The sequence below is a fragment of the Nesoenas mayeri genome (assembly GCF_963082525.1).
Source record: "Nesoenas mayeri genome assembly, chromosome: 3".
Taxonomy (NCBI): domain Eukaryota; kingdom Metazoa; phylum Chordata; class Aves; order Columbiformes; family Columbidae; genus Nesoenas; species Nesoenas mayeri.
In genome coordinates, this window is record NC_137544.1 from 75,891,762 (window position 1) to 75,916,976 (window position 25,215).

The 25,215-nt window shown below is 42.6% G+C and overlaps 1 protein-coding gene across 2 annotated transcripts in view; it reads right to left on the bottom strand.

The window, feature by feature from the left end:
* Positions 1–25,215, bottom strand: part of TRIM67 (tripartite motif containing 67) — a gene marked incomplete at both ends in the record, with an annotated part of 34,240 nt that overhangs the window by 5,121 nt on the left and 3,904 nt on the right. Inside the window, 7 exons of one of the 2 annotated variants that reach the window (XM_080342898.1) lie at positions 2,509–2,812; positions 3,875–4,013; positions 6,963–7,120; positions 13,774–13,927; positions 16,121–16,231; positions 17,515–17,637; positions 22,251–22,346. In XM_080342898.1, the coding sequence (XP_080199024.1) occupies positions 2,509–2,812; positions 3,875–4,013; positions 6,963–7,120; positions 13,774–13,927; positions 16,121–16,231; positions 17,515–17,637; positions 22,251–22,346 (1,085 nt within the window). Of the gene's footprint in view, positions 1–2,508; positions 2,813–3,874; positions 4,014–6,962; positions 7,121–13,767; positions 13,928–16,120; positions 16,232–17,514; positions 17,638–22,250; positions 22,347–25,215 lie in introns of both variants that reach the window. The other variant, XM_080342899.1, reaches the window with a different exon arrangement.

A 25,215-nucleotide genomic window follows, 5' to 3' on the forward strand; every position in this document is an offset into this window, starting at 1 on the left:
AAAGTGTTTTCTTAACTGGTGTTTGTTCAACCTGTTCTCAAAGATACCCTCTGTTTTTGATAGCACGAGAGTCTTCTGTTCGTGCCTCTTCTCCCAGCATTACAGAAGTGATGCTAGTTTTTAAGGATGTAGACAGGTCCAATTTTGCATGCTGTGAGTGAAAAGGACAGGAAAGTACTCCAAACATGACAGGTCCCATGAACAAGTCTTCCAAGCTCTACCTCAGCTCACCCCTGAAGCTAGTCATTTATTTATTGCCCTAATTTCTTCTCTTTCAGATTATGAAGGATGAAATGATTACTAAGACATAGCCTCCACCACAATAACATCTGAGAGGCTAAAAGGTGAAGATAAATTTCCTTTGGACTTTGACACTATGCTATCATCCCCATGTCTCCAGTGAGAAAAAACAACTAGGGAGCAATAACTGTTTCCACAAGACTATTACAGCTAATGAGTTAAAAAACTGACCTACTTGACTGTCATGGTTAAAAATATAATGCCTAGACCTAATTTCATTGAAGCGCATATGATTTCCATGCCCTTCGCGAGTGTGCTTCATTTGAAGAGATACTCAATGGGTCTATCCATGCCTTGGATGTGCCTGCAAAGCCTTTGTGTTTTATCTACTAAAACTATCACCAACAGAAATCACCTTGTCCTCCTGCTTAAACAAGATGATTGGAAATCTGAAGTGTTTTCCATTTGGCTTCCCAGAAAGAAAAGGTTTGCTTCACTCTTCTATTGCTTGCTGAGGACCAAATCCTTAAAATAGGTTTCTGGGACAGTAGCGCACAGAACCGTTGCCAGCTTTTTTCCAGAAAACATAAGCTGTTTCACAGAGCATTAAAATTAATACAGCTTAACATTACTTCCACCCTAAATCAAATCAAGATATTAAAGGGACAGAGAAACTTTTGATATATTTATGATACTGGTGTTATTTTACTCTATACTGACTTAGGACATCATTTAAGGCCTCTGGAGCTAAAGAAAATATTGCAGTTGAGTTCAGATAGCTTTGGATCCAGCTACAAGGTTCTTTCCCCTGTCTGTAATGAACTGCAAAATCAAACTATGCTTCAAACAAAAATCCCAGTAATTGTAGTATACTTACTTAAAGTAAAAGTGTGCTTTAGAGTATAAATGACTATTCAACAGGAGACATTACAACTAGTTTTAGAGTACAGTGAATGTTGGCATGAACTTATCTCTTTGAGGACATAATAGGGCATTTCAGCATTTTAAAAATCACTGCAAGCCTTTCTTTTAATCATTTGGTATAACAGAAACAATATCTGAGTTAGTGAGTGTGGAAGACCTGCTAGGACAATCAGTAGAAACCTAAACCAAAATTGATTCTTGCTCTGCCTCAGACCTGCTACCTATCCTTGGTCAGTTGCTTTATTCATACATCCATCTGTTGTCATGATAGAGTAGGTATACAAATATACCATTTTCCAAAATAAGCAAGGGACTTAGGATCCTGAATCACACTCCTCAGCAGAGACCTTCTCACAGGTCCCGGTTCCTGTAGTACCCAGCTGACCTTCAGCTAGGGCTGACCTTCCCCATGGGACATGGAGAGAGAGCAGTGCAGTTCTGCTCTGGCAAAACCCCAAGAAGCTTCAAGCGAAGCTGACCTTGTCTCCTCTACACGTCAAGGAAACACAGGCAGCACTAGGCAGAGGTAAATATCATGAGCGCTGGAAGCCATGCAACCGTGTCAGTGCAACACTGGATCTAGGCTGACACACGATGTCTCTGTGTGATCTGGCCCTGGAGGTAGCTTCAGTTAGAAGATATCTCCCCACCACTCTATTGCATAGAGCACAAAGAGCCTCTGAGTAGTGGGAGCAAGTGGAATTTGGTGACAATGGCTCAGGGGCTCTCTGAAATCCTCCTTTGTGTAAGCTGGTTGTACTGATTGAGGCACTTTTCAAAGCTCTTCAGTACAATGGCTCAGTTGGATGGCATCTGTCACTTAGCCCTCACTGCCAAACAGTCCCTTGCATCCAGATCACCCTAGGTGTGACCTCCAGCATTACCTTTAATCAGCTTTCAGGACTGGCAGTAAACAGCCGCATTTTGAACAGGCAATCATCGTGCTTTGCCTAATTATTGTGCAACCCTGCAGCCCAGATTCCTCCCAAGGAAGAGAATCAACCACCTTTCTCCCTGTGCTCCTCCGGCAATGAGAGAGAAATCCTGCATCCCAGTGCGCTGCGCTCCTGTCTGCTGGCACCATGGGTGGGATGTGCAATAATGGGCTTAAACCACAGCAGAGGGGATTTAGGCTAGATGTCTGGAAAAAACTGCTAACAGTGAGGATAACAAACACCAACACAGATTGCTAAGGTGCAATCGCTGTCACTAGTGATTTTTAACAAGGAATAAGAGAACTATATTTAGCAGGGAGGTGGGCTAGAAGGCTTCCTGAGACCCCTTCCTGTGCTGCAACACAGAAAAAGCCAGCAGTAATGAGAAAAGCTTGCAGGCGCTGCTTACCGATTGGTGTGAGAATTGCAATGCATGAACCAGCTGCGGTTGTTGTCCACGTACATGGCCCAGGCCTTGTCATCCTTGCCTAGCATCATGTCCTTGACGACGTTAATCCTGGCAATGCCGAAGGCTGGATCCGGATGGTTGTCATACCGGTCCACGTGCAGTTCCCAGTAATGCACACCCTTGGAGAAGGCTGCTGTGCCAAGAACAACCCGGTCATCATAGCTGTTGCAGGTGGCAGTCTGGTTGTCATTCGACAGCACTATGTCTCTGTGAGCTGAGGAGGGGTCAAAGGTGAACCACGCCACTGTGGAAAGGAAAAAAGAAAGGCAGGACTATGGCAGAACAGGCTGTGTTCAACTGTTGTCTGCTTTACTACAATTGGGAGAATGAGATTCTGCCTTCCTGAAGACCCCACTGCACTTCCAGGTAATAAAGACAATCTTTCCTCATTACCGTAGGCAGCTACACAAGATTACTTTGCACCAGTACCCTACTGTTTTTCAGCTCAGAAGTGCCTCATACTATCTGTGCTTGTTCCTCTGAATGTACGCTGCTAAGGGCAGTGACTTTCTGCTCCTACACAGTAACAAGAAAGTCATTGAGGACACAAAGACTTCTCCATGATATAGAAACTGCTCACATCCATGAATTGGTTCAGGATGGTCTTTTAACGGAAATGGAGTTCCACTGTGCCCGTGCTGGTTAGGACTGACTTCACTAGTTTATCAAAGTGGGAAAAGAAAGAAAAGAAAAAAAAAGAAAAAACACCACACAGAAAAAGCTCTTAAAGTGTAAATATTTTATATTGGCCTATTTTGGCAATACAGCATAAAAGTGGAAGTGATAACAGCATCCACTTCCTGCTTCATTACAATATCATTAATGAAGATGAACTTCTTGTAATGCTCGTATGGATGTCAACTATAATTACAGAGGAACAAGCATGAATTCCCATCTCTGTTTTACTAAACCTTGCTGTGAAATTGAAGCGGTAGTGAAGAAACAGGCAAATTCCAAAGGCATATGGAGAAGTGGAGATAGAATGGCACAAAAATATCCCGTGTGTTACATAACTGCTTCTGTATACTAAAGCAAATAAGAATTTTAGTTAGAGCCCAGACTTCTATAGCCAAATAAAATTGCATGATTTGAAACCTGAAATGTTACTGACAATGGAAAATCCCCAAAAGTGCTAGAAGGAGCACTCAGTCCCTGTGCACACTCAGTCCATGTACTCTCTGCTCAGATGATCCAAAATCTCCATACCAGTAAGTGCCAAAGTTATTAGCAGGTATAAAGGGATGCAAGTGTTGTGCCACTGAGACCTACAGTTTTTCACTTAGAAACCGGGAAAGAAACAACTCACCATCGGATGTCTGTAAAATAACTGTCTTGCTGTAAGGGCCAACTCCTGAGGAGTTGAAAGCTTTGACTCTTGCATTGTAGGTACTGTTGAAATGAAGGCCATCGATGGTGCAGAGAGTCTCCTTGCCAACATACACTTCCTAAACATTCCAAAAAAAAGGGAGAGAGAAAGAGGGACATAGTTTAACTGTATCTCTGTGCCTTGTGAGCACATGTTACGACTTCTAAATATAAGCCACAAGTGAACAGCTTCTCATTGCTTCCCAGGATGTAGAAGTTATGCTGTTATAACATGGGCAGCCACAGCAGTAGAGGCATCGAGGATGGTTAGCAATGGAGACACTAAGGTGAAGATGAAGCTGGAAGGGTACGGCAATAAAAGGCAACACAGAAAGATCTTTTTTTTTTTTTTTTTTTTTAATCCTCTTTTCCTAAACACCTACTCCAAAACATTGTTTTACATAACAGTCCCAGTGTCTGACCCACTGTGGGCATTCTTATATTTATGTAGGACCAAAAAAGGGGGGCATGGAAGCATAAAAAAAGACAAGCATAGTTTTATTCTGTTGGAAAGGTTGTCTCATGTCTGTATTATAATATAATTTTGAAAACTGCAAACACAGAGCCAGAAGAAACTGATCACCTAAAAATTAGGATCACATGCATCACATGAGGAAATAGCAACTAGACAACAGACATCACAAAAGTCTGTAAACATTTATTAAGCAGCAAGCACTTGTGTAATGTGAAATATTTCAGGAGTAGAAATATCTAGACAGACTAATGAAGATGATCAGTCAGATTATACAGTCCGTCTATCTGAAAGAAGCCTAGAAACCTCATGTTTGTTGGAAAACTGAACAAAGCAACAGAAAATGAAAAAAAAACCTGCCTTGGCAGTGGGTTGAAAGCCACAATTCCTTTGCACCTCCGATTTCTCCAATTCTGTGAAATCCATAGATCTACAGTAGCAAAGGCCAGAAAGAGCTTAAGGCCGTGACTAAGGAGACCATTCAGGCCCCAATTCAGTTAAGACACTTAAGTATATGCATAAGAGTAGTCCTGTTGGTTAAGGCTCTTTGATATGAACTGAAAGTGAATTAGGCACGTGATGAATAAGAAATGGATTACTTAAGTTTACAGCGGTCCATGTGTTTGTCCACTTTGCTACTGTGGTAGCTGCTACAAACAACAAAATCTCTTGGGTCCTGAGTTAGCTGATGGTCTTTCATGGAGAGAAAGAAGAGTTTTAATTTATCTCCATGTTATAACATACACTGTCTGTGCAAAAATCTGTACCTGTAGGACAACTCCCACATTTTCTAACCCATTCCATATTTTACCCCTGTTCACTGCTTGTGTTTAGTCAGATTGATGCACTCTGCTATGATGTGAGACAAAAACTGTTCTTTAAATCCACTAATCGAATACTTATAGAGTGCAGTGTCACTGCTTTCAGATACGTAATCCTTCATGAAAAGGGTCAGCAAACTCTCATTGAAATGGCATTGCTGAGAAGCCTGCAGTTTATCTTTTAGTGGGTAAAACTGAGGGTGTTTCTACCACAGCAAGAAAAGTGTTCCCCTGAGAAGCTGTCACTTTAGATTTCTAAAGGTTGAGATGGTTTTGTATCTTTTTCAATCCAAAATCTTGATGTGGCAGCACTGGCAGTCCTAAAACCTTTGCCAGTTACAAAAGCCCACATACAAATGTGCTTGGATATGCACCAGCCTGAAATCTTGGTTATTCACAATTATTTATTTACATGAGAATAAGACTTGAAAAGGTTTATCCAAGACACTGGAATTCATAACACGTTGTTCCTAATTCTTCATTCATCATGCACTGATAACACTAATATTAACTCTATCAGCCATTTACAAAGGCATCTTTTCACACTTTTAGTAGGGAGACCAACCTCTTCAAACCCATGTGAAGTGATACTCGGACCAAGGAACTGAGGAGACTTTTCAGAGACACAGTGCCCCCTTCAAAATGCCCTGCCAATATTTCTGCCTCTTCTGAAGAGGGATGTCCAAATCAGGTGCCTTTGCTGTCTATGTGTGTAGAGGTTTGACACAGGGAGGCAGTTCCTTTGGTGGACCTATGCCAGGCCATTTTCAGCTTGAGAAACCTTTAGGTTTCCAGGGAGAAGGCAATTTGCAGCTCCTGAAGAAATACCATCACATGTTTTTGGCAAAATTTCCCATTTGTGAAGGCAGCAGCTGTACTCCACAATCATCTCCAGATGCTTTTAAGGCACTAGCCCACCCAGAGATGCACTGGGCCAGCCCAGTCCTGGGGCAACAGGAGCAGGAAGCCCACCAGAGAAGGAAGGGCCACAGCTTCCAGCAGGGCACGGCTGGCAGAAAGCTGATTGAATTTCTCTAGTTTGTTTATTGGGATGTGGCAAAAAGTGATGGGAGCCTGTAAATACCCTGCACCTGCAGGCAGTTGTGGCATCACCCTGAAGATCTGGAAAGACAGCACTCAGGATGCTTTCCCGTACTTACCAAACCCATTGCAGCGTGTCTGTGGAAAGCTTCCACCAGCCTGGTCCCATCTACTCTCAGAGAAAAGATTTATAAATCCCGTATTTTTATGCAGGATCCCATTTTTACAGAGCAAAACAGGAAAACTTGTGTTGCATTTCAGACGAAGAATCTCAGCTGTTGAAATGGGGTGCTATGGACAGATGAGAGTCAGGGCTTCAAAGAAATCTCTGGTTTGTGGAAAGAACCACTTTCAGCTGCTGTAGGCTAGTATGGGATTTTCTACTGTGAAATGCACCAGGAGGACCACCCAGGATATGTAGTAGTGACTTGAAATTCCATGTTTCATCTCAGCAAGGGACTCTTTGCCAGAGGCCCAGGAATAACCTCAACCAAACTTCCTACCCAAGCTGGGGGTCCTTCTAATAAGCAGTATCTGAACCTGGGGCTTTCTACATCCACAAGGCGGAAGCAGGAATGTTTTGACAACCCACATCCTCCCTACCCCTTCTCCCCAACCTCAGACAGACACAAATCCACATCCTGAGGAAACTCATATACAAAGAAACATAAATAAATGCTGAATGAAATTCTCACTCGGAATTGGCCACCATCTCCATCATCAAGTTCCAAGATATAACCCTCCACCGGGTTGTGGGTCAAAGGTGGCATCCTCCAGGCCAATGTCACACTGTTGTTTCTGGTGCAACACTTCTCCAGCTGCAGTAATGGGACGGGTGGCACTGTAACAGGAACTGGGTACAGATTAGTGTAACTCTGCCCTGCCCTGTCAGCCTGTGCTGCCGGCAGCGTGACGACCGCTCACCCCTCTCCCCTGGCAGAGGAGGCAATATTTGCTAGGAAGAGAGTCTGTTCCCTTCCATGAAACAAAGGGCAGTAAAAATGACATAATAAAATGTCTTTACCTGGTTAGACAAATCATTTGGCTGAAATGTATAAACAGAAACATATCTAGACATGCTTCTGGTGCCTCACAAAACCACAGTCTGGGGACCTCACAACTCATTTCCTTCCCAGGGGTCGCTAGCTGGAACAGTTTTTTCTCAACCTGGAGCACTTTGCCCTCGCCGTCCCCAAAAGGAGCGATGGAGTAGCGGTGACAGGGGCTGTCTTGGGCCAGGAGCAGCATGGGAGACACAGTGCTGCCAGGAGGCCCAGCTCATTAAACCAACAATTGGATTATTAACCAGCAGAGGAGCCACTCCTCCCAGCGCAGGAGCAAGACAGAGTTTGAGCTCCACAGACAGCAGCAAAACAATTCTTCACAACAGAATATTTGTTTTTTTAACCTAATCTAAACTCCTTCTGTGCCCCCAGTTTTTCATCAAAACCACTCTGGATATGTTATCTTTATGACAGCCGTCCTTAAAAGAAACCATTGAAGAAAATTGTTCCATCTCCAAATTTTATCTAAATCCCATGCTTCAGGTAACAAAAGGAACTTCTGTACCACAGGAGACTGTTTGTGCCCCTCTCGTTTCAGAAATTATGGGTGCAGAGTTATCTGCCAACATGCCTGTATAGTGACTTGCCCAGGAGAAACACCGAGAGACTGTTGACCAGAGCAGCATCTTAAAAATAAAAATAAACAGAGTGAAACATTCAGGTATGCCTCTGTAGGAAAGAGGCCTCCACCACAACTTCTCCAAACACAACTAAACTCTCAACATTCACCCTCTGCTGGAAATTACAAAGTGAAAATTAGGTCTCCTGGAGAGATCTGATGTGTATGTTGCTCACCACTGAAATGGCACAGGTTAAGTGGGATGTAAGTGATGCAGAGACCCTGCCCGGTCTTCTGCCCAAGGCTAAATTTCACCATTCAGGTTCATTTCTGCAGAGCTCAAACGTGTCTGGCAGGGAGCTGAGTGCTCTGAGCATTTGTTGACCTAGCTCTTAACAATGTCAGTTTGCTCTTCTTTTATCTACTCTGCTTTCAGCCTCTAGTTTATTTTCTTCCTTTTGTCTGCGTGAGAGCTAAGCCCTTGAGCTGTTCCTTTTGTCTTGTTTTACCTCTCTGGATAAAAGAGGACTGTTCACGTTGTTTTTAACGAGCAGTCTGCGGGAAAACGGATGCTATTGTGTGACGGGACTAAGGCTTCACCCCCACTTTGGAAGTGACACAAAAGTCAGCATCATACTTGTGATAAACAGTGCAGAAGCTACAATGGTTTTCTGCTGGCATTACCCATCATCACAGTGAATGCAGATGGTTGGTAGCCCAGAAGAATGACTGTGGTCTGAAACAAAAGAGCTTTATAAATTAGCTCTTGAAGGTTTTTCTGTGAAAAGAGAAAAAAAAAAAAAGGCTTGTTCTTCTTGCTTGATATTTAAGGATGATTCAGAAGGTGTCATAAATAAAAAGCTGGTTGTTTTTTCACATGGAAAGTTCAGACTTTTCTCTAGGAGTCACTGTCTGGAAAAGTAAGAGAAATGTGATATTACAAGAGTCAAAAACCTGAAAACAAGGAATTCAGAGGTAATGGGATTTTGAAGTGAGCCATTTTAAGTTTGGGGTTTTGTTTGTGTTTGTTAGCCTCCGTATTTTCAGTGAGATGAGCCTGGGAGAAGACAGGGCTGCACCAACTGTCCACACTCCTGACACCGTAGCTAACCTGTTAACCCTCCCAAGAGTCATTTGCTAGGTCCTTCCTACTTCTGAGACCTCCCCTGGCAAAGGTGGATGAAAACTTAATTCCTGAAGTTTATCAACTACAAAACAAACACTCCCTCACCTCTGAATAAACTACTAATGTTTCCAACTCCCTGCAAAAATCTCTTAGGAACACTGATGGGAGGCTTTCAGGGACTGATCATGTAATGCACAACGCTGAAAAAAAGAGCAGAATTTTGGGGGGAAGGTAAGTGTTTGATGAGTCCCTTTTAATTAGAGAAACAGGAATGCTGTCTAGAATTAGAATATGTTTTCATATGATAAAGTGTTCTTGTTCCTACTTCACAGGGGCAGTGTGAATTTTAGCCCTACATGTAGAAGTCACACATATTAAGGGGAAGTGACTGGGCTTCTTTACTGTGTCACTGGACATTTAAGTTTCTGTGAGTAATCCTTACCAGCCTCCTACTCCCTTTGGGCCAGCCTGTGGCCTAAACAGCACAACCTACAGTAGCTACAGGAGACGTAAGAAGCCACCTGTGCAGCTTTGCTGGATGGCACTCACTGGATGCAGATGGGCAGAGATTTGCCTTGACCTCGGATTCTCTCTAGGAGGAGAAAAGGTGAATGCTTGTTGTCAAAGTCATAGGAAAGTGCAAAGTGAGTTGAATAATAGGGACACTGGGATATACTTCATAGTGAAGAGCAATGGGACAAGACTAAGAAAAGAAAAATACAGGCTAACTATCAAAAAAAAAGAAGACTTAGATGTTAAATTACAGTGCTGTCCCACTTCTTGATCAACTTAAAGTCCTCTAGAGAGTTTTTTGAAGGAAAAGATTAAAAATATAAAGGGAGAAATGACACTGCATTGGCACAGCAAGACCTATTAATGAGCCTGAATGATGTCCTGCTATTTTAAAAGTGCTTCATGCAGGTCACACTTAGCTAAAAAATGTGATACTGATGTCTCATATGAACTCAGCAGTTTCAAAAACACATAACGCAATGCGTCTCACAGCTGATCTCCTCTCAGGGTAGAGCAGGACTGCTTTAAGATGTTGTCTGTTATTTGCCCTCTTGACAAGCAAGTTCTACAATGATACACTCCACCGCCCCAGATTAATTTTTATAGGACTAAATGCAGTGAAAGGATGGGCCCCTCAGAAGCATGAAAACTTTGACCTCCTCCAAAACTGCAGGACTGCCCTTTAATCGCCTGAGTGACTGCTGTAGCAAGTGAACTACAGTGTTACTGAGAGCAAAGGGAAAGACCTGAGTCCATGATGCAAACACTGACCCAAGGATAAAGCCTATGATGAAACAGGTTACTATTTCATTATCAGGGCTGTGAAGGCCATGGTTAGAGAAGCAGAGAAGATTTGTGGCAGGATATGTGTCTGGGGAATCTTCATGGACTGGTCTGCAGAACAGGGAAGGAGTCACTCCTGACACAGAGAAGGACCATGTAAGTGAGTATTCAGAGGTGCTACAGAAAAGTAGAGGGTAGCTGTATTTTTCCATGTTTTGGTCCCAGTCTCCATTTTACAACAAACCAAGATCGCATGACAGCTCCAGCTAACTGAACAAGACAAACCTGCAACACATATTTGCCTATGTCCATAGCTTGAACTGAGGAAACGTGATGTACACATTGAGTTGGTCATCTAAGAGTTCAGGAATTTTGTGCCAAGGCGCTCAGAAAAAGCAATAGAGAGAGAAAAGACTGACAGAGGTAATGGATCTAGGAAAGTTCAAAATGCCAGCAAATACTAGAACTGTGCATGTGTGTCAGCAGGTCAGCTAACCTGGGGAGTGTGGGTCTCCCACCAAAGGGCAATCAGTGAGACCCTTTGGCAAATATCACTGCACAAGCATTACTTCTGCACCTATCACATTTCTGCACATTTAATTTGGTATAAATTGCTTTTTCTTTCTGTAAAAAGAAAAAACACCCCCTGTTCTTTATTTATTGAGATTAGCTTTAGATATGGGCTCATACAGAGTCCACCAGTAAGTTACATGAACAAGTCATCAAAGCAAATGTAATGTGATTTGTTCTCATTTTCATTCTTCTTTGTCTAACACAGTGAATCAATGTTTACTTGCAAGCAAGCTTTCACGCTAAATGACCCATGCAAGCTCACTGAGGTTGAATGAAAAATTAGAATTTCAGTCCTGCACTAAACATCAATAACAGTCGTACAGACTTTACATTGCAAAGCTTTTGGAACTACACAACTTGCTGCTGGAAAGGCCATGCTGCCCCTAAGCTCCTAGGTTTCCCCAAAACTCCCTTTACAGATCATTTCTGATGTCTTCAAAACTTTTGTCAGATCAACCTGTATAGTGAGTTAGCAACATTCCCCTCAATACCAAAATTTGGCAAAGACTGATGACTTGTTGGTCTGCTGGGACAGGTAGGATTGGAGAAAGAGGAGCAGATGTGAAGAGACACGTAGCTTTCTCTTTGTGAAATTAGAAGCTCAGAAATAAACAAGTCCTGACGGTGATAAAAAGCAAAACATCACCCTACAACACCAGCTTCTCCTCAAAGGCAGCAAAATACTGTTCCCATCAAGTCTGGGAGCTCACTGCTGAAATACTGAGTTGCTTACTCTGCAGTACCTATATTTCTAGATGCAAGACCAGTATGCATGAGAAGATAATGCAAAGCTGGCTGAGGTCATAGAAGTAAAATTTCAGGAAAAAAAAAGCTGAAGTGTCAGACTGAGCAGTTCAAATGCAAATAGATTTGCTGTCAGAAACTGAAAAATATCAAAACACCTCAATATACTAAACAACCCTCAATACCTCTGTATGTTAGCTTGGGACCAGCTGGTGGCTTGTTCTGCTTGCGCACACAGAGGTTCGAGTGGGAGTAATGCCATCTTGTAGGCACCTTCAGGAATGGTGGCCAAGGTAAATGCCATTTCCATCATTCTTTGCATAGTGTGTGCATGGTCACAAGAGTTGTGCTGACCAACCTGAGAGGACACACAGCAGATACTCCCTGGTCAAGGCCAAGACAGCTCAAGGAAAAGCCCTTCCTGAGGGCTGTTAAGGTGCCTCTGGGGAGCGAAGCCCAAGGGTGTTTGTAAGCTCTGCACAGATTTGGGCAGAAGCAGTCCTGTCCTCTTCTCTGCTCCTCTGGCCATGTCTAGCTCAGTACCAGAGCTTCACTGAGATCACATGATGAGAGCATCGGCAGACAGCACAATCTTTCATAAAGCTCCAGTGAATCTGGCTCAATTAAAGTGTTGTAAGTCTTCAAGTTTAAAGGCAGATGAATGTCCAAAAGCTAAATATCTAAGCCGCTGTCACCTCAAGTGGCCTGTGGTTAATTAGCAATCTGAGTGGATAGTTTAACCGAATTCTTTATATGTTTGGGAAGAAGAGTGGTGGAAGATTAATAGTAAATATATTTAACAATAAATATGGCTGCATTGAATAAAAATTGATTTTAAAAGCCAAGTGCAGCCAGTATTTGGAGAAGTTTTATCAGTGCTACTCTTTTTCTGACTCCACTTTCCTGGCTGTTAACATTTCAAAGGAGCATTTCACAGGTTTTCTGAGTAACTTTAACATAGCCCATTCATGACAAAACCATCTTTGGGGAGCAGACTTTGGCCTTTAGCTGTTTATTCATTGTTTCTCCACATATTTACCTGCCAAATTATCCACCCTAATTACTTCATCTTGAGTCTCTTAAGTTCAGAATTAGGCCCAGAGAGGACAGATAAACTGAACAGAAATCTTTATGCTTGCTTGGAGTCAAAAAAAAGCACATCTGGTGCCACGGCACAATTACCCTTAACTCATTCATTGACTTCTGGCAGCCTCTACCCTGTCACCCACATGCATAATTAAGGCTTGAATCAGCACTGAAGGAAGCTTATTGGCATCATTCCCAGGGACCACAATGGCCTTCAAATCTAGCTGGTCTATGGATCTACCTAATTCTGATGCAGTTCTCATCCTGTTCCATATAAACCAAGCACATTATGAGCACATGATTGTTAATATTTTTTTTAGCTAATGGCATCTACTGTTCATCAGCTTCTGCTTTTAAATATTTTTCTTAACCTCCACTCCCTTTTTCTGTGTCCCTCAGGACCATTCATATACCTGGAATCAAGAGAGGGTACAGCCATTGAACTACTTTCCCCATATGAATCTCTACTTCCTTTTGCCTCTTTGCAAGCTAGGAACTGTTTGCAGCACAGTTCAAATATAAGCCAAAGGGGTTCTTTCCCTATTCAAACGTGTGTGTGAGGAGGGGAATCTTTATTTACTACTTCAGTTGTTCCTGACACAATAGGGGTAACTGTTATTTTGAATCCCCCTCCAGCAGGGGGATTGGATTAGATGATCTTTTGAGGTCCCTTCCAATCCCAAACATACTGTGATACTGTGATACTGTGAATTAACTGTGTTAAACCTAGAAGTGCTGTAAAATGGCATAAAGTTTCATGCAGCTAATGGTTTTTTAATTTGCAAAGCAAATTACAGTTCTGCTCTGAAGAATTTACCTTTTCAAATCTTTACCTGTACCTGGTATCTCTGTCTGAACTTGCTCAGGTCACTGCATGCAAGGTGAGCACACCATTCTAGAAAATGCCCAGTAACCTGAATTTCTTGAAAACTTTTCAAGACTACCCAGCAACTTCAAGCCATTTGTCTTTCCTCCCTCTGTGTCCCCCTTCTTCCCAGCACGGTTTCAGCATATGCACGAAAAACAGAAAAAAGGAAATCACAAAAGCTCACCCCTACATTTCATCTGAATAAAATCCAGCTGGTGAATCGACTGCAGTAAAGGTTCGCTATCCAGAGTCAAGTCAAACTCAGCAGACACTTTTGGCTCCAAGGCTCCTTTGACCCACTGTTCCTGAGATACCTGAACACGCTTGATTAAAGCATCTGAAATCTGAAAGAGAGTATCAGGCTTATAACAAGACAGCAGCTGCACACATGAGAAGTGACAGAATGCCTGTGAGATACAGCACAATGAAAGCAGGAATACAACAGCATGACAGCTGAGATGGGGTCTGGTCATTTTGGGGTGAGTTCCATTTATGTTGCATCCTTCCATCTCGTCTTTTCAAAACAAATCTCATCTTAGGGTACGAAAGTAAAAATCACATTTATTAAGCCTGTTAAGATTATGTTACATATCAAGCTTCTGAATGCCACATATACTTGTGCACTCTGTTCTCTGATTTGCATGGTCTAGTTTTGCTCTCCCATTTAAAAAGCAGTTGTACAGAGGCTTAAATGTTAGAGAGTCTCTCCATTCAGCAGAGATGATTCAGTGGATGAAAGCTGAAAGGAATAAAAAAGACAAATGGGAAGAAAGGTGTATATTTCCCAGAGTCAGGGTGATGAGTTGTCAGCTGGATTTCTGAGGAAAGTGATGTATTTTCTATCACTACATAAAAAATGAATTTCATTTTTAAAGCTTTACTCTAGCTCAGCCCACAGACAATTAGGCCCGAAGTCAGAACAAGATGATTGCCAACAGATTCTTGTGGAAGTGAAATCCTGGCTCTATGGAAATCGATGAACTCGACTGCCCTTGGGTTCAGTAAAGCTGCCATCTGGACATCTGGACTCCCTCCCAGTGAGCTTCCTGTAAGTCACAGAAAGCAGAATTTTCTTCTGGATAAGGCAGAGATAGTTTTTCTTTATCAAAAGAGTTCAGATACCTTTCCTCATTACTGTTACTGGAAGACACTTCTGCCTGAGCCCCTGCACAAACAGCTCTTAATCAGTCTGTGCAATAAGTGCAGGAGCATCTTACAGCCTTCAAAAACCTCTGAGTCACTTATTGGGATGCTGGATTCCTTGGCTGTGTTTCAATATCCTGGCTGCAGGAGTATTTGCTCTAAGTAGTGCAGTGCCTCAGCGTCTGCTGGTTGCCTTGAAAGCATCATTAGATAAACCAGGAAAACATAGAAACAAAAGTATTTTTTAGAAAAGGTGACTGCAAAGAATGAAGCCATAAAAGTTACAGGAAATATAAGCTGAAATGAAAACGAAGCATGTATCTAGCCTGCATGTAGATAAGACCTAAAGGTTCCATTTGTCCAGAAGTATCCAACCGCCAGCCTGCTAAAAACTGTGGAGTCTCAAGATTAATATATACCACACATTCCCCACTCTTGCTTGAGACCAGACATGACAGCAGCAACCAATCTGGAGTGCTAATAGGTTTAAGTTGGCTAATTCTCATCCTGCTTTTTAGGGATGCTGTGACAGCCTGCCTGACATTCATGCATTCATGTGTGCAGTGGGCCCTGTTCAGCTGACAGACACATGCAGATCACTTTGTTTGACGTGCCTTTCTTCTCAGGCAACTAATAAAGCAACAAAACTAATAGACCAAAATAAAATAATTAATAGAAAAGTAGAATTAATTAGGCAAAATAATTAATTTGATAATCAAGCTGTTATGTTTTATCTAATCAGTAGATACTTTCACTACTCTAGCAGCTATGAAAAATGGCCAGGAAATTAAGGCAATTTTTAGCTAGGCCATATTTTGCAAAGAGGGGGTACCTGGATCCTCCAGCTACATGACAGGTCTTGTAGGCCTATGAAATGCAACAACCCCAGTGAAGCAAAGCTACACACTGGCCCTTAAGGCTGGATTTCCTCACATGGAAGATGTTGAAAGAGCCTTTTCACATGGGAAAGAGTAAAGCAAAGGGGAGAAGTGCTACTCTGATGAGTCATGAACTTTTCCAAAGAGACAAGAGCACTCCCTGAGGCCCTGTGTTGGCTTTCTCAGGTGAGAATAAAATAGAAGTTTACCATGAGCTGCATAGAATCTCTCTTTTGGCCCAGAAGAAAAGGCTGGCAAGAGGAAAAACATCACCAGCCAGGGAAGTGGTGTGACAGCCAACTCCATGCCTCAGTCAGAGTGCAGCTGTTTGAAGGTGTCCCTTTGCTGGGACACCTGGGCAACCTGGGCTATCTGAGCTTTCAGACTACTAACAGGAGTGAAGGTGAACCTCCCTCAGAGGTGGAAGAGGCTAATTAGCAAAGCAGTCACATTTTAGATTCGGCTTTAAATTATTTTCTTTCCCCCCCTACCCCACAGCATTGGAAAGGAAAATACCTGTAAAAACCCAGAAGGATCATTTTCTTTGATAACTTCTAGGCAGTACTCCATAAGCCCTGTTGACTGGCGTAGCTTCAGTGTGCAGTGATTTATCTGGTCCCAAACAACCTGGAAAACAAGTATCAGTACAGTTCTGACGACTGCCTCAACTTACAGTGAATTGTGTATGATTATTTCAGAAGAGACAACGAATGAAAGACTGTGTTAAAGCTATGCTTAATTTAGCTGCCATATGGCCATTGCCGTATCTCCATCAGCTCCACTCACTTGCGCTGTATTGTAAATACCGATAATTAGCTTGGCAAAATGCTGTGCACAGGGAATCTCAATTTTCAGAGCAGATTAATTGCTCAAAGATTAGGCTTGCTCAGGGCAGAAAAAGCACAGAACATGTTTCTACCTTTACAGTATTCACATTTACAATCACACTTTCATCAAAGTCTGAGTTTTTAAAAAAAATCCTTGACTTAAATGCCATGTATTACAGAGGAAAACTGCAGGAGTGGTTTCTTAAAAATCATACTCTATCATTCTCTTCACAGCTCACCATTGCTCCTTCTCGGCTTAAGAATGCATTGCTTGAATTAAGAAATTAAAAAGCTGCATCTCATCTCTCCCGATTTTGGACTTGATTCTGCTGCCACATGGCTGTAGACTAGGCCTAACAGCACTGTGTTTGATAGCACAACTCCTGAGGAACAACAGCCTAATAAGTAAACTGCAGGATTACCTGTGCAGTTAGTAGTATGACCTAAGTGTTGGTTCTTGTTAAGCATGGGGGTTTTTAAATGCTGATCTTGGGTAGATTTTATTCATTGTTTTCCTTCTGTCTTAAAGACTATTAATGTTACTGGCACTGTAATACCTCAGAATCACATATGCAGTTCAACGTTTCAAGAAATGTATCTAAACATTTCTTGACTGCCAGTTTGTCCAACCATTTATAGCTTTCCTCTCCCACCCCCGTAATGCATTTCTTTACTATACTTTGAGTAAGCATATGGATCTCTGGAGGTAGCTTGCCTGAATTTCAAAGCTTTCAAGAAACACCAACACCCAAAATCTTACTTGGGGAGAAAGGCTTTCTTGCATTTGGAAGGTCCCAGAACACAAACCACACATAGGTTTCACTGGTGAGCAGCTCTCAAAAGAGAGACCAAAACCATCAGATAAATAAAAACCGATGGCCTGAGTCAACCAACTGCTGAAGTATATGCCTCATTTTAATCACATAAGCATAGTTCCACCAAACTGCTGAACTGGAACCTTGTGAAGGACTTCAGGATTTGGTCACTAGGGATTTTCACAGTGTAAAGGGCCAGGGACTGGGCAAAATGCACATTAATGCCAGGGATCAGCAGCCGTGCTCAGCTGATGAGAGTTGTGCTCACCTTCAGCTTGTGCTCCCGTTCTTTGGTCACCTTTGTGAGCAGTTTTGCCTTTTGTCGCGTTAACGCATCAACCAAGGCATCACACTGAGCAACAAGACAGGCTTCATAATCCAACCCGTTCTCCTAGAAGAAGGCAAGAGTCATACTCATCAAAGAAAGCATAAATTACACCTTAAACTATTGTTCATTCTTACCTGGGTTTCCATTCAGAAAATATTTCCTTTCAAGACTTGGGCATCTCTGTTGCCTTTCTGATTTCATTATAGCTGCAATAGCTGTATGCTATAAAACAAAACAGTAAGGTGCTATGCCACAAAATGGGCTTACTTAAAATCCTGATTTACTGGCACTTTCCGGACAACAGATGTAGTACAACATAATGTAAAAATCTAAACCTAACATACACACTGCATAGATATATGAAAGATGGTTCTGCCCTCCCTCTTTTAAGTATCTCACTTTAACAACTTGGAAATCACTGTCTCTACACCATGAGAATTAGATGAGAATTATTGACCAGAAACTAGTCTACAGGCTTATTAGAAGGAAATTAATCAGGTACAAAGCCCTGAGATTTTGTGTATTGTTCCAAGTACTTTTTAAAAAATAGCTAGTGCTTGGCAGTGGAAACATGTCTTTGATTAGCTTTAAAACAAAAAAACATAGAATCATAGAATCTTTTTGGTTGGAAAAGTCCTCTAAGAACATTAAGTCCAACCATTACCCTTGCAGTTTTTTATTCACATTGTAGTAAAACTATCTGCTAGGCAAAAGTCCAGTATCTGAGGTATAAAAAACTTGTCCCCACTGAGCCTTGCACTGGGCCTGGGTGTTACAAACCCCTGTCCTACCAATGGTGAACAAACCATGCTACCACACAATCCCACTGCAGATGTAGAAATCTGAGTAGATGGTACTATAAGGTCCTGAGCTGTCCCTCCTCCTGGGGATGGTTTTCTCTGGCCATGGAAATGATGCTGTGGCACCCTTTCAAAGGGAGGTTCTCCTTTGTTTCTTCTGCTCTTGAGATTAGAAGAAGAAGGAGAAAGTGTTCAAGCTCCTCTTTCCAGCAGATGTTCAGTTGTCCTAGCGTATTTCCTCCCAAATACCCAAATAAGATAAAAAGAAGCATTAACTGTGAGAGATTTTAAACATGTGCTGAAGGAGAAGCACCTCTATGGAAAGCCAACACACGCCCCTAACTCATTACTATCTCTTAGCTCTTTTGGTTATGCTTTCCTCTGCTTTTCTGTTCATTGCTTTATCTTCACTCTTTTGACACCAGAATTTTCAGCACTGTATTCCCTTCTCCCACTGTGACCCATGCAGCCTGTTCTCCAGCTGAGGGATGCGGGGTCACTCTTCCCTGAGAGGACCCCACCACAGTCCTAGACCTGTCAGCAAGACGGGTGGGAGGAGAGACACCAGACGGCTCAGTTACTGTTCACAGGTTTGTCTTAGCCTCTTCCTGTTTGCATCTCTCCCTCCTCTGCTTCTATCACACCCAACTCCCCCTTAAGCTTGTTTCCATCCAGCTACTCTTGAAGTGCCGGTTTGCATACAGAGCCTGAATCAGTCGATGGCTGTAGTGCATCACTTATCTTCTCATTTTCTGTTCACACATCAAATGGGGTGTTTGGCGATATGCCTCTTTCAAGTGAGAAAGGATGAAATTGTTACAGCAGATGGGAAAATGTGAAAATCAGATAATGACAGTAACAAGGAGGAGCAAGGAAACAACAGGGGCAATGAGAAAAAGGCAGCTTCTGAAGAGACCAAGAGATTTAAAAGTAACCTCAGAAAGGAGAAGAGAAGGAGAGAAGAGGAGAAAAGAGGGGGAAACGAGATCTGCAAAGCAAGGAAAAGCAGATTATGAATTTGCAAACTGCCCCAGGCAAGATAAAAGCACAGCTCCTGGTAGCTCCAGCAAACTCAGACAGGAGATGAAGAGTGCAGATGGGTCTCTGGTTTGCATGTACATATTGCTCACTCCTTTGTGTATACACACATTTTAAAGACATTTTTGCTGAGGGGTAAATGTCTGTGTGTTTGTGTGTGGCAATCATCATAAGACTTCTAGAAATAACCTGCTCTGAGATGCATGGTCCTGGTTATAAATCTATGCACAGTGGCTACATCTATTCCCCTCCAAATAACAGTCCAAGAACTCTTTTTTTGTTCCAGACACCAAAGGTGCACATCAGCTCACAACACACTGTGGTGGGTTGACTCTGGCTGGATGCTGGATGCCTACCAAAGCTGTTCTGTCACTCTGCTGTCTCCATGGGGCCACAGGTCCTGCCAGAAGCCTGCTCCAGCATGGGCTTCCCAGGGGGTCACAGCTTCCTTCCAGCATCCACCTGCTCCAGCATGGGGTCCCCGATGGGCTGCAGGTGGATCTCTGCTCCACCATGAACCTCCATGGGCTGCAGGGGGACAGCTGGTCTCACCATGGTCTGCACCATGAGCTGCAGAGGAATCTGCTCTGGTGCCTGGAGCAGCTCCTGCGCTCCTTCTTCACTGACCTTGGTGTCTGCAGAGTTGTTTCTCTTACATGTTCTCACTCCTTGCTCCAGCTGCAGTTGTGCAGGCTTTTTTCCCCCTTTTTCAATATGTTATTCCAGAGGTGCTACCACCATCGCTGATGAGCCAAGCCTTGGCCAGAGGCAGGTCCAACTTGGAGCCAGCAGGCATTGGCTCTATCAGACACAGAGGAAGCTTCTAGCAGCTTCTCACAGAAGCCACCCCTGTGGTCCCATTGCTACCAAAACCTTGCTACACAAACCCAATACACACATGTATTTTCCTCAGATTCCATGTATTCCCTTCAAATAGTGTGGCTGTACCAAACCTGCCTACCAGAAGTGTTCCCTCGTATGTGCCATCATCAAATGCTGCTTGAGCATCACCTGGGAAGAGTGTAATTTGTCATGGGAGAAAACGATGCCAGGGAGCTCATTAAGGGTTAAAGTGTTTGGGTGATCATCTCAGAGCTGTGCCCCAGCTTTGTTTTACTTAGGAATACATATGCAGCTGATTAGTCCTGCTGTCTTGGTTTGCTGAAATGTGGTGTTCTCACTCAGACTCATGCTGGAAACTGGCTCAACATGTGGGGGCCAGACTTAGCTTTGAGCCCAGACATGCCTTAATGCTAGAGGGCGATTGCTGGGTACAATTTCCTCTTCTGAGTTATCCTCTAGCATTTTAAGCAATGAGGAGTATCAATGAAATGGCTCTGTCTTTTGATCTAATTGTAGCAGTTCCCTTATGCAAAGCAATTTGGCAGTTATTTTAATAAAATACATTAAAGGATCTTCCAGCATAGTCATAAATAGTCATAACAGGCTACCTTTAGGTTTCAGGAGGGAAAAATACACTTTTAATGGAGCTAGGTGACTCAAGAAAAGACTGGTGATAGTCTACTGTTTCGGATGAGTTATCTCATCCTAAAATAGCTGTTCATACCCACAGGAAGAACACCTCTCTAGAGGGACCTGTCCTTCTCCTTGGACCATGAAAGAAGCTGAAATGACTAGGTTAGATGAGCTACATAATTCTTAAATAGGTTAAGTCAGCTGAGAGAAACCTCACGCTGTTCCTAAAACATGGCATGTGACAGGTGCCAGTTGGTGGCTTCGCACTGGTTTCTTTCAGTTAGATGTCCTTCTTTTTTTTCTTTTTTTTTTGTTTCTTACCAGTTTCCCAGTCTTGGTTTGTTCCCTTCCCCACCTGGTCGCAAAGGACTGTGAGGGTGGGTAGCTCCTCTTCGCTGTGGCAACCTGAGAGCCTGGGCAGCATTTGGGGCACAAATTCATCATTTGGAGTGTGAAGTGGAATTTTAATGATTGAATTCTAAAGCAAATACAGATTTTTGAACTTCTGCTGTGGCTTTCTGTTAGTAACAGGAACAGGACTTGCTTGTTGATGAAAGATGAGCAAGCAGCAGAGCAGGCACATCACAGAGCAGATGATGTATCTCCCATAGAAAACCCAATGCCACAGAGCACTGCTGCTGCGGACCAGTGTCCACTCCTGGGCGCTGTGAAGCTCAAACTACGGCCACACTCTGCAGGGTGAGAAGGACCTTGAGGATCATCAGACCTCCAGCAATGATGAGTCTAAATTTGGTTGAAAATGGGACTTGTTATGTTTGGGGTTTGTGCCCTCAATTACTGCACTCACCATGAGCCCTTTTATGGCTATTAAAGCTGGGCAATTATAGGCATGAAAATATCTTCTGCTTCAATAAATGACCACATTGATTTAGCAGAATTTCTTTCTTCTTTTTTTTTGACTTCCTAAAAATACTCTAATAAACAGGTTGACTGAATTTTGTGCAGAAACAAGTACATTTTTAGAAAATGTAAGATGAAAAACAAGCAGTAAATTCTGAATGTGTTAAAATGAGGACTTATCCTAAATGCCCAATTTAAGCAATTACAGTCAGGAAGGAGCCCAGAAGCATGACCGATGGATTCAATCAAATACTAATCAACACAGCTCAGATGTCCAGTATTGAGTATCAGCTTCTTGCAATAAACAGCAAGCAATCTAGAAGCTAAGAGGGGCTTGCAGGCATTATTTGATGAATAATTTTGCCTAGCAAATCCATTCAAGAAAGGTTAGATGATTCCGGGAAAGAGGAGAACAGCACAGGAGACAAAGTCATCAAATAAATTATTCACTCAGTTCTATTGATTACTGTATTATCAAAACAGCTAATATTCTACAGTTACCTGGATCTGCTGCAATAAATTTTTCAGCTGAACCAAAAATTCTTTAGCTTCCTTTGCTTTATCTGAAACACCATTTAAAGCCTGAGACAGCTGTGCCTGAAAGAGAAAAAAGGAGGGAAAAAAAAAATAAAAGGAAAAATGAGAGATAAAATGCAAATGTGTTTCTTACTAATCCTTGGGTTTGATGATTAATAATGTGCTGAAAGGCTTATTTGCTGTTGCATGTATTCTTACATGCACCAAGTGTTTGTGCTAGAAAATAATAGTTAAGATTTTAATTGTAATAAGATTTAATAAAGGTGAAATACACATGTGGGGGCAGGCAAGTATTGTGTCTGCACATTCCACTTTATTGCAGTGACTCAGTAAGTCAAATACCTTTTAATAAGAGAGCTACCTACATATATAAGGAGATAATAGTCTTAGACAGTAGCATCTGTCATGCTGAAAAATCCCAAAGTGCTTTCCAAAATGGCAATTTTATTTTTCGTCAAAGCCTGAATTCTTTTTAAGTGTGGTAGATCCTACCAAACTTGAGATACACTAGGACTTCAAAGACAAATCTGCATTTTCAGACTTCATAGTAATGTCCCTTTGGGGCTCCAGTTTCCCATGCTCCAATCCAAAAAAAGGGTGAATATTTATGGAAAAGCTGGGGCAAACTTTTCCTCTAACTTTTGACTGGTGAGACATATGGAACACGTCTTGGGTAAGTCCACACTGAAGATCTAACCTCCCCTTTCTTCAGCTGGCACCTGAGATTTCTAAACCAAAACAGAAGCTCGTCAACTCACTTCCAGGATGGGAAGGAAATGGTGGTTCTACCCCCAGCAGACCCAGAACGACCACAGTCGTGCAGCTTCCCTGCAAGCCCAGCTGGGATTCCAGAACACATATTGCTCTGCTTGTCAGCCCATGGCAAGCCCAGATCCAGCACTACTTCTCCATGCAGACATAATGCAGAGTGACCAGAGAGGTCTCAACGGGAGTGTCCTGCAGGTCAGACACTCTCTTCATGGGTCTACTTCTCAGGTGGACTGGGCAACTACCAGATTGCCAATGCCCATCCTCACCAAATGGATATGGCAACTGACATCAGGAAAGGGAAGATTAAGTATCTTTGCTAACGTCAGGCTTTCAGAAGGTTGCTGCCTCCTGTTTCCTTGGGACTAGAATGTGTCTTGAGACAGAGCCCTGTATGTAGGAAGGCACAAAGGTTACAAGGAGAGGAGAGGAGACCCAATTGAAATTAAGTCACCACTCATTCTCTGCTTCACTCTTGCTCCTGGAGCAAAGTAAATCACTCCATCCCTGAAAAGGGCACACAGCTCCCTTCTTCAGGATGTCAAAGTTTGGAGCTTACCCCCTGCCTGAGTGTCTCCTACTCATCCTCCCCTTGTGCTGGCTCAGTGGTGCAGGACAGGAGCCACCAGAGCCTGGCAGCTGCCCTGGGCAGTCCACAGCCCAGCGCCCAGGCAGAGGCACTGCCCAGCCCCATGCAGCTCTGTGGGTACAAACCCTGACTGGGAGCTGGGGCGGAACTGCAAAGCAATCCTACTGTGTTTCCCTCATACTCACACAAACTTTTCCCTTTCAGCACTAGTGCTAAATTGGAAAATAATATAAAAGAATATAAAACAATATAAAATAATATAAAATACTAAAACTCATTTGTAGCAAAGGTACATTGCTGTGTATGTATCTTAATATTTGCATATCAAAAATTATCTTACACAAGTTCCTGACCCTTCACAAAAATTTATATTTTATATGAACCGTATTTGAAGTCACAGAACCAAGCTGTAAGTCCTTGAAAGGGTCCCTGTTTTCTGTCAGAACAGCCTATCAGGATTTCAGATCAGCTCTCCACAGCTGACTGTGGTTGCCAGAGTTAAAACCTCATCCTTTTTTGACTGCACTTTCTTCTCCATCCACAAGACACATTTGAGCCTTTGGTTTGTCAAGCTGACACAAGACAAGGTAGAAGCAGCATATGACCAAGTGGCTGGGCAGCAAGCGAGAAAGACATAGGTGGCAAAAGAATGCTTTTCACCGGCCTGACCAAATTGTAGCAGGGAGGCAAGGGCTCCTTTTTATCAAATGAAAACCAATGACTGATCCTAACAAAAGTACAAAAGCACAACTTCCACTTTTCCAACATCTGACTTAGCTCTCAAGTCATTTCACAGTGCATTTCACCAGATAAGAACCAAAAGCTGTATGTGGGCATCACAGCAGCTATAGAAAACCGAATCACTTGCAGACAAATTGTAGCCAGCATATGTACGACTGCAATTAGCACAGTCACACCTGGCGACCAGCTCCGATTGCAAAGAGTGGCAGTAGAAACTAAGCGATGTCATCGTTCAAAGGGCTCGTAGGCAAATCATCGTGTTTATTAAAACCTGTGGCTGCATTAACACAACTGCAGCATGATGCCAAGGAGAAGACCAGATCTCCATTTGTGAAACCCACTTAGAGATAACAGCCTTGGTTTTCCAAGCATTTGTAAAAGATACCTTACAAAGCAGTGAAATTTAGTCATGCTAAATCAAATGGAGTTACATGACTAAGCCCTCAGTAGACCAACCAAGCCATAAAAAATGCCCTGTACACTCAGAGCAATCTTTTGTGCTGCAGAAATATTTACTGAAATGTTACAAGCTCTGTTGACTGCAACAGTTTATAATTCATGTCAAACAGTATTCTACCTGGTGTAATCTTTAATTACTGGTCTTGCAACCAAAAATGTGGATGCTGGAGATGGATACCAAGTTTCTACTTCTATCAAACACAGGAACAGAGGGATAATGAGGGTGAGTAATTAAACCCAGATGGGCATGGAAGACCAATGCTTCCTTTGATTTTAGAAAATGAACCAGATAATGCCAACATCCTTTTTCAACTGAACAATTCACACTCATTTAACTTGTTTTCTCTCCATCTCTCTTTAGCAGCAGATTAA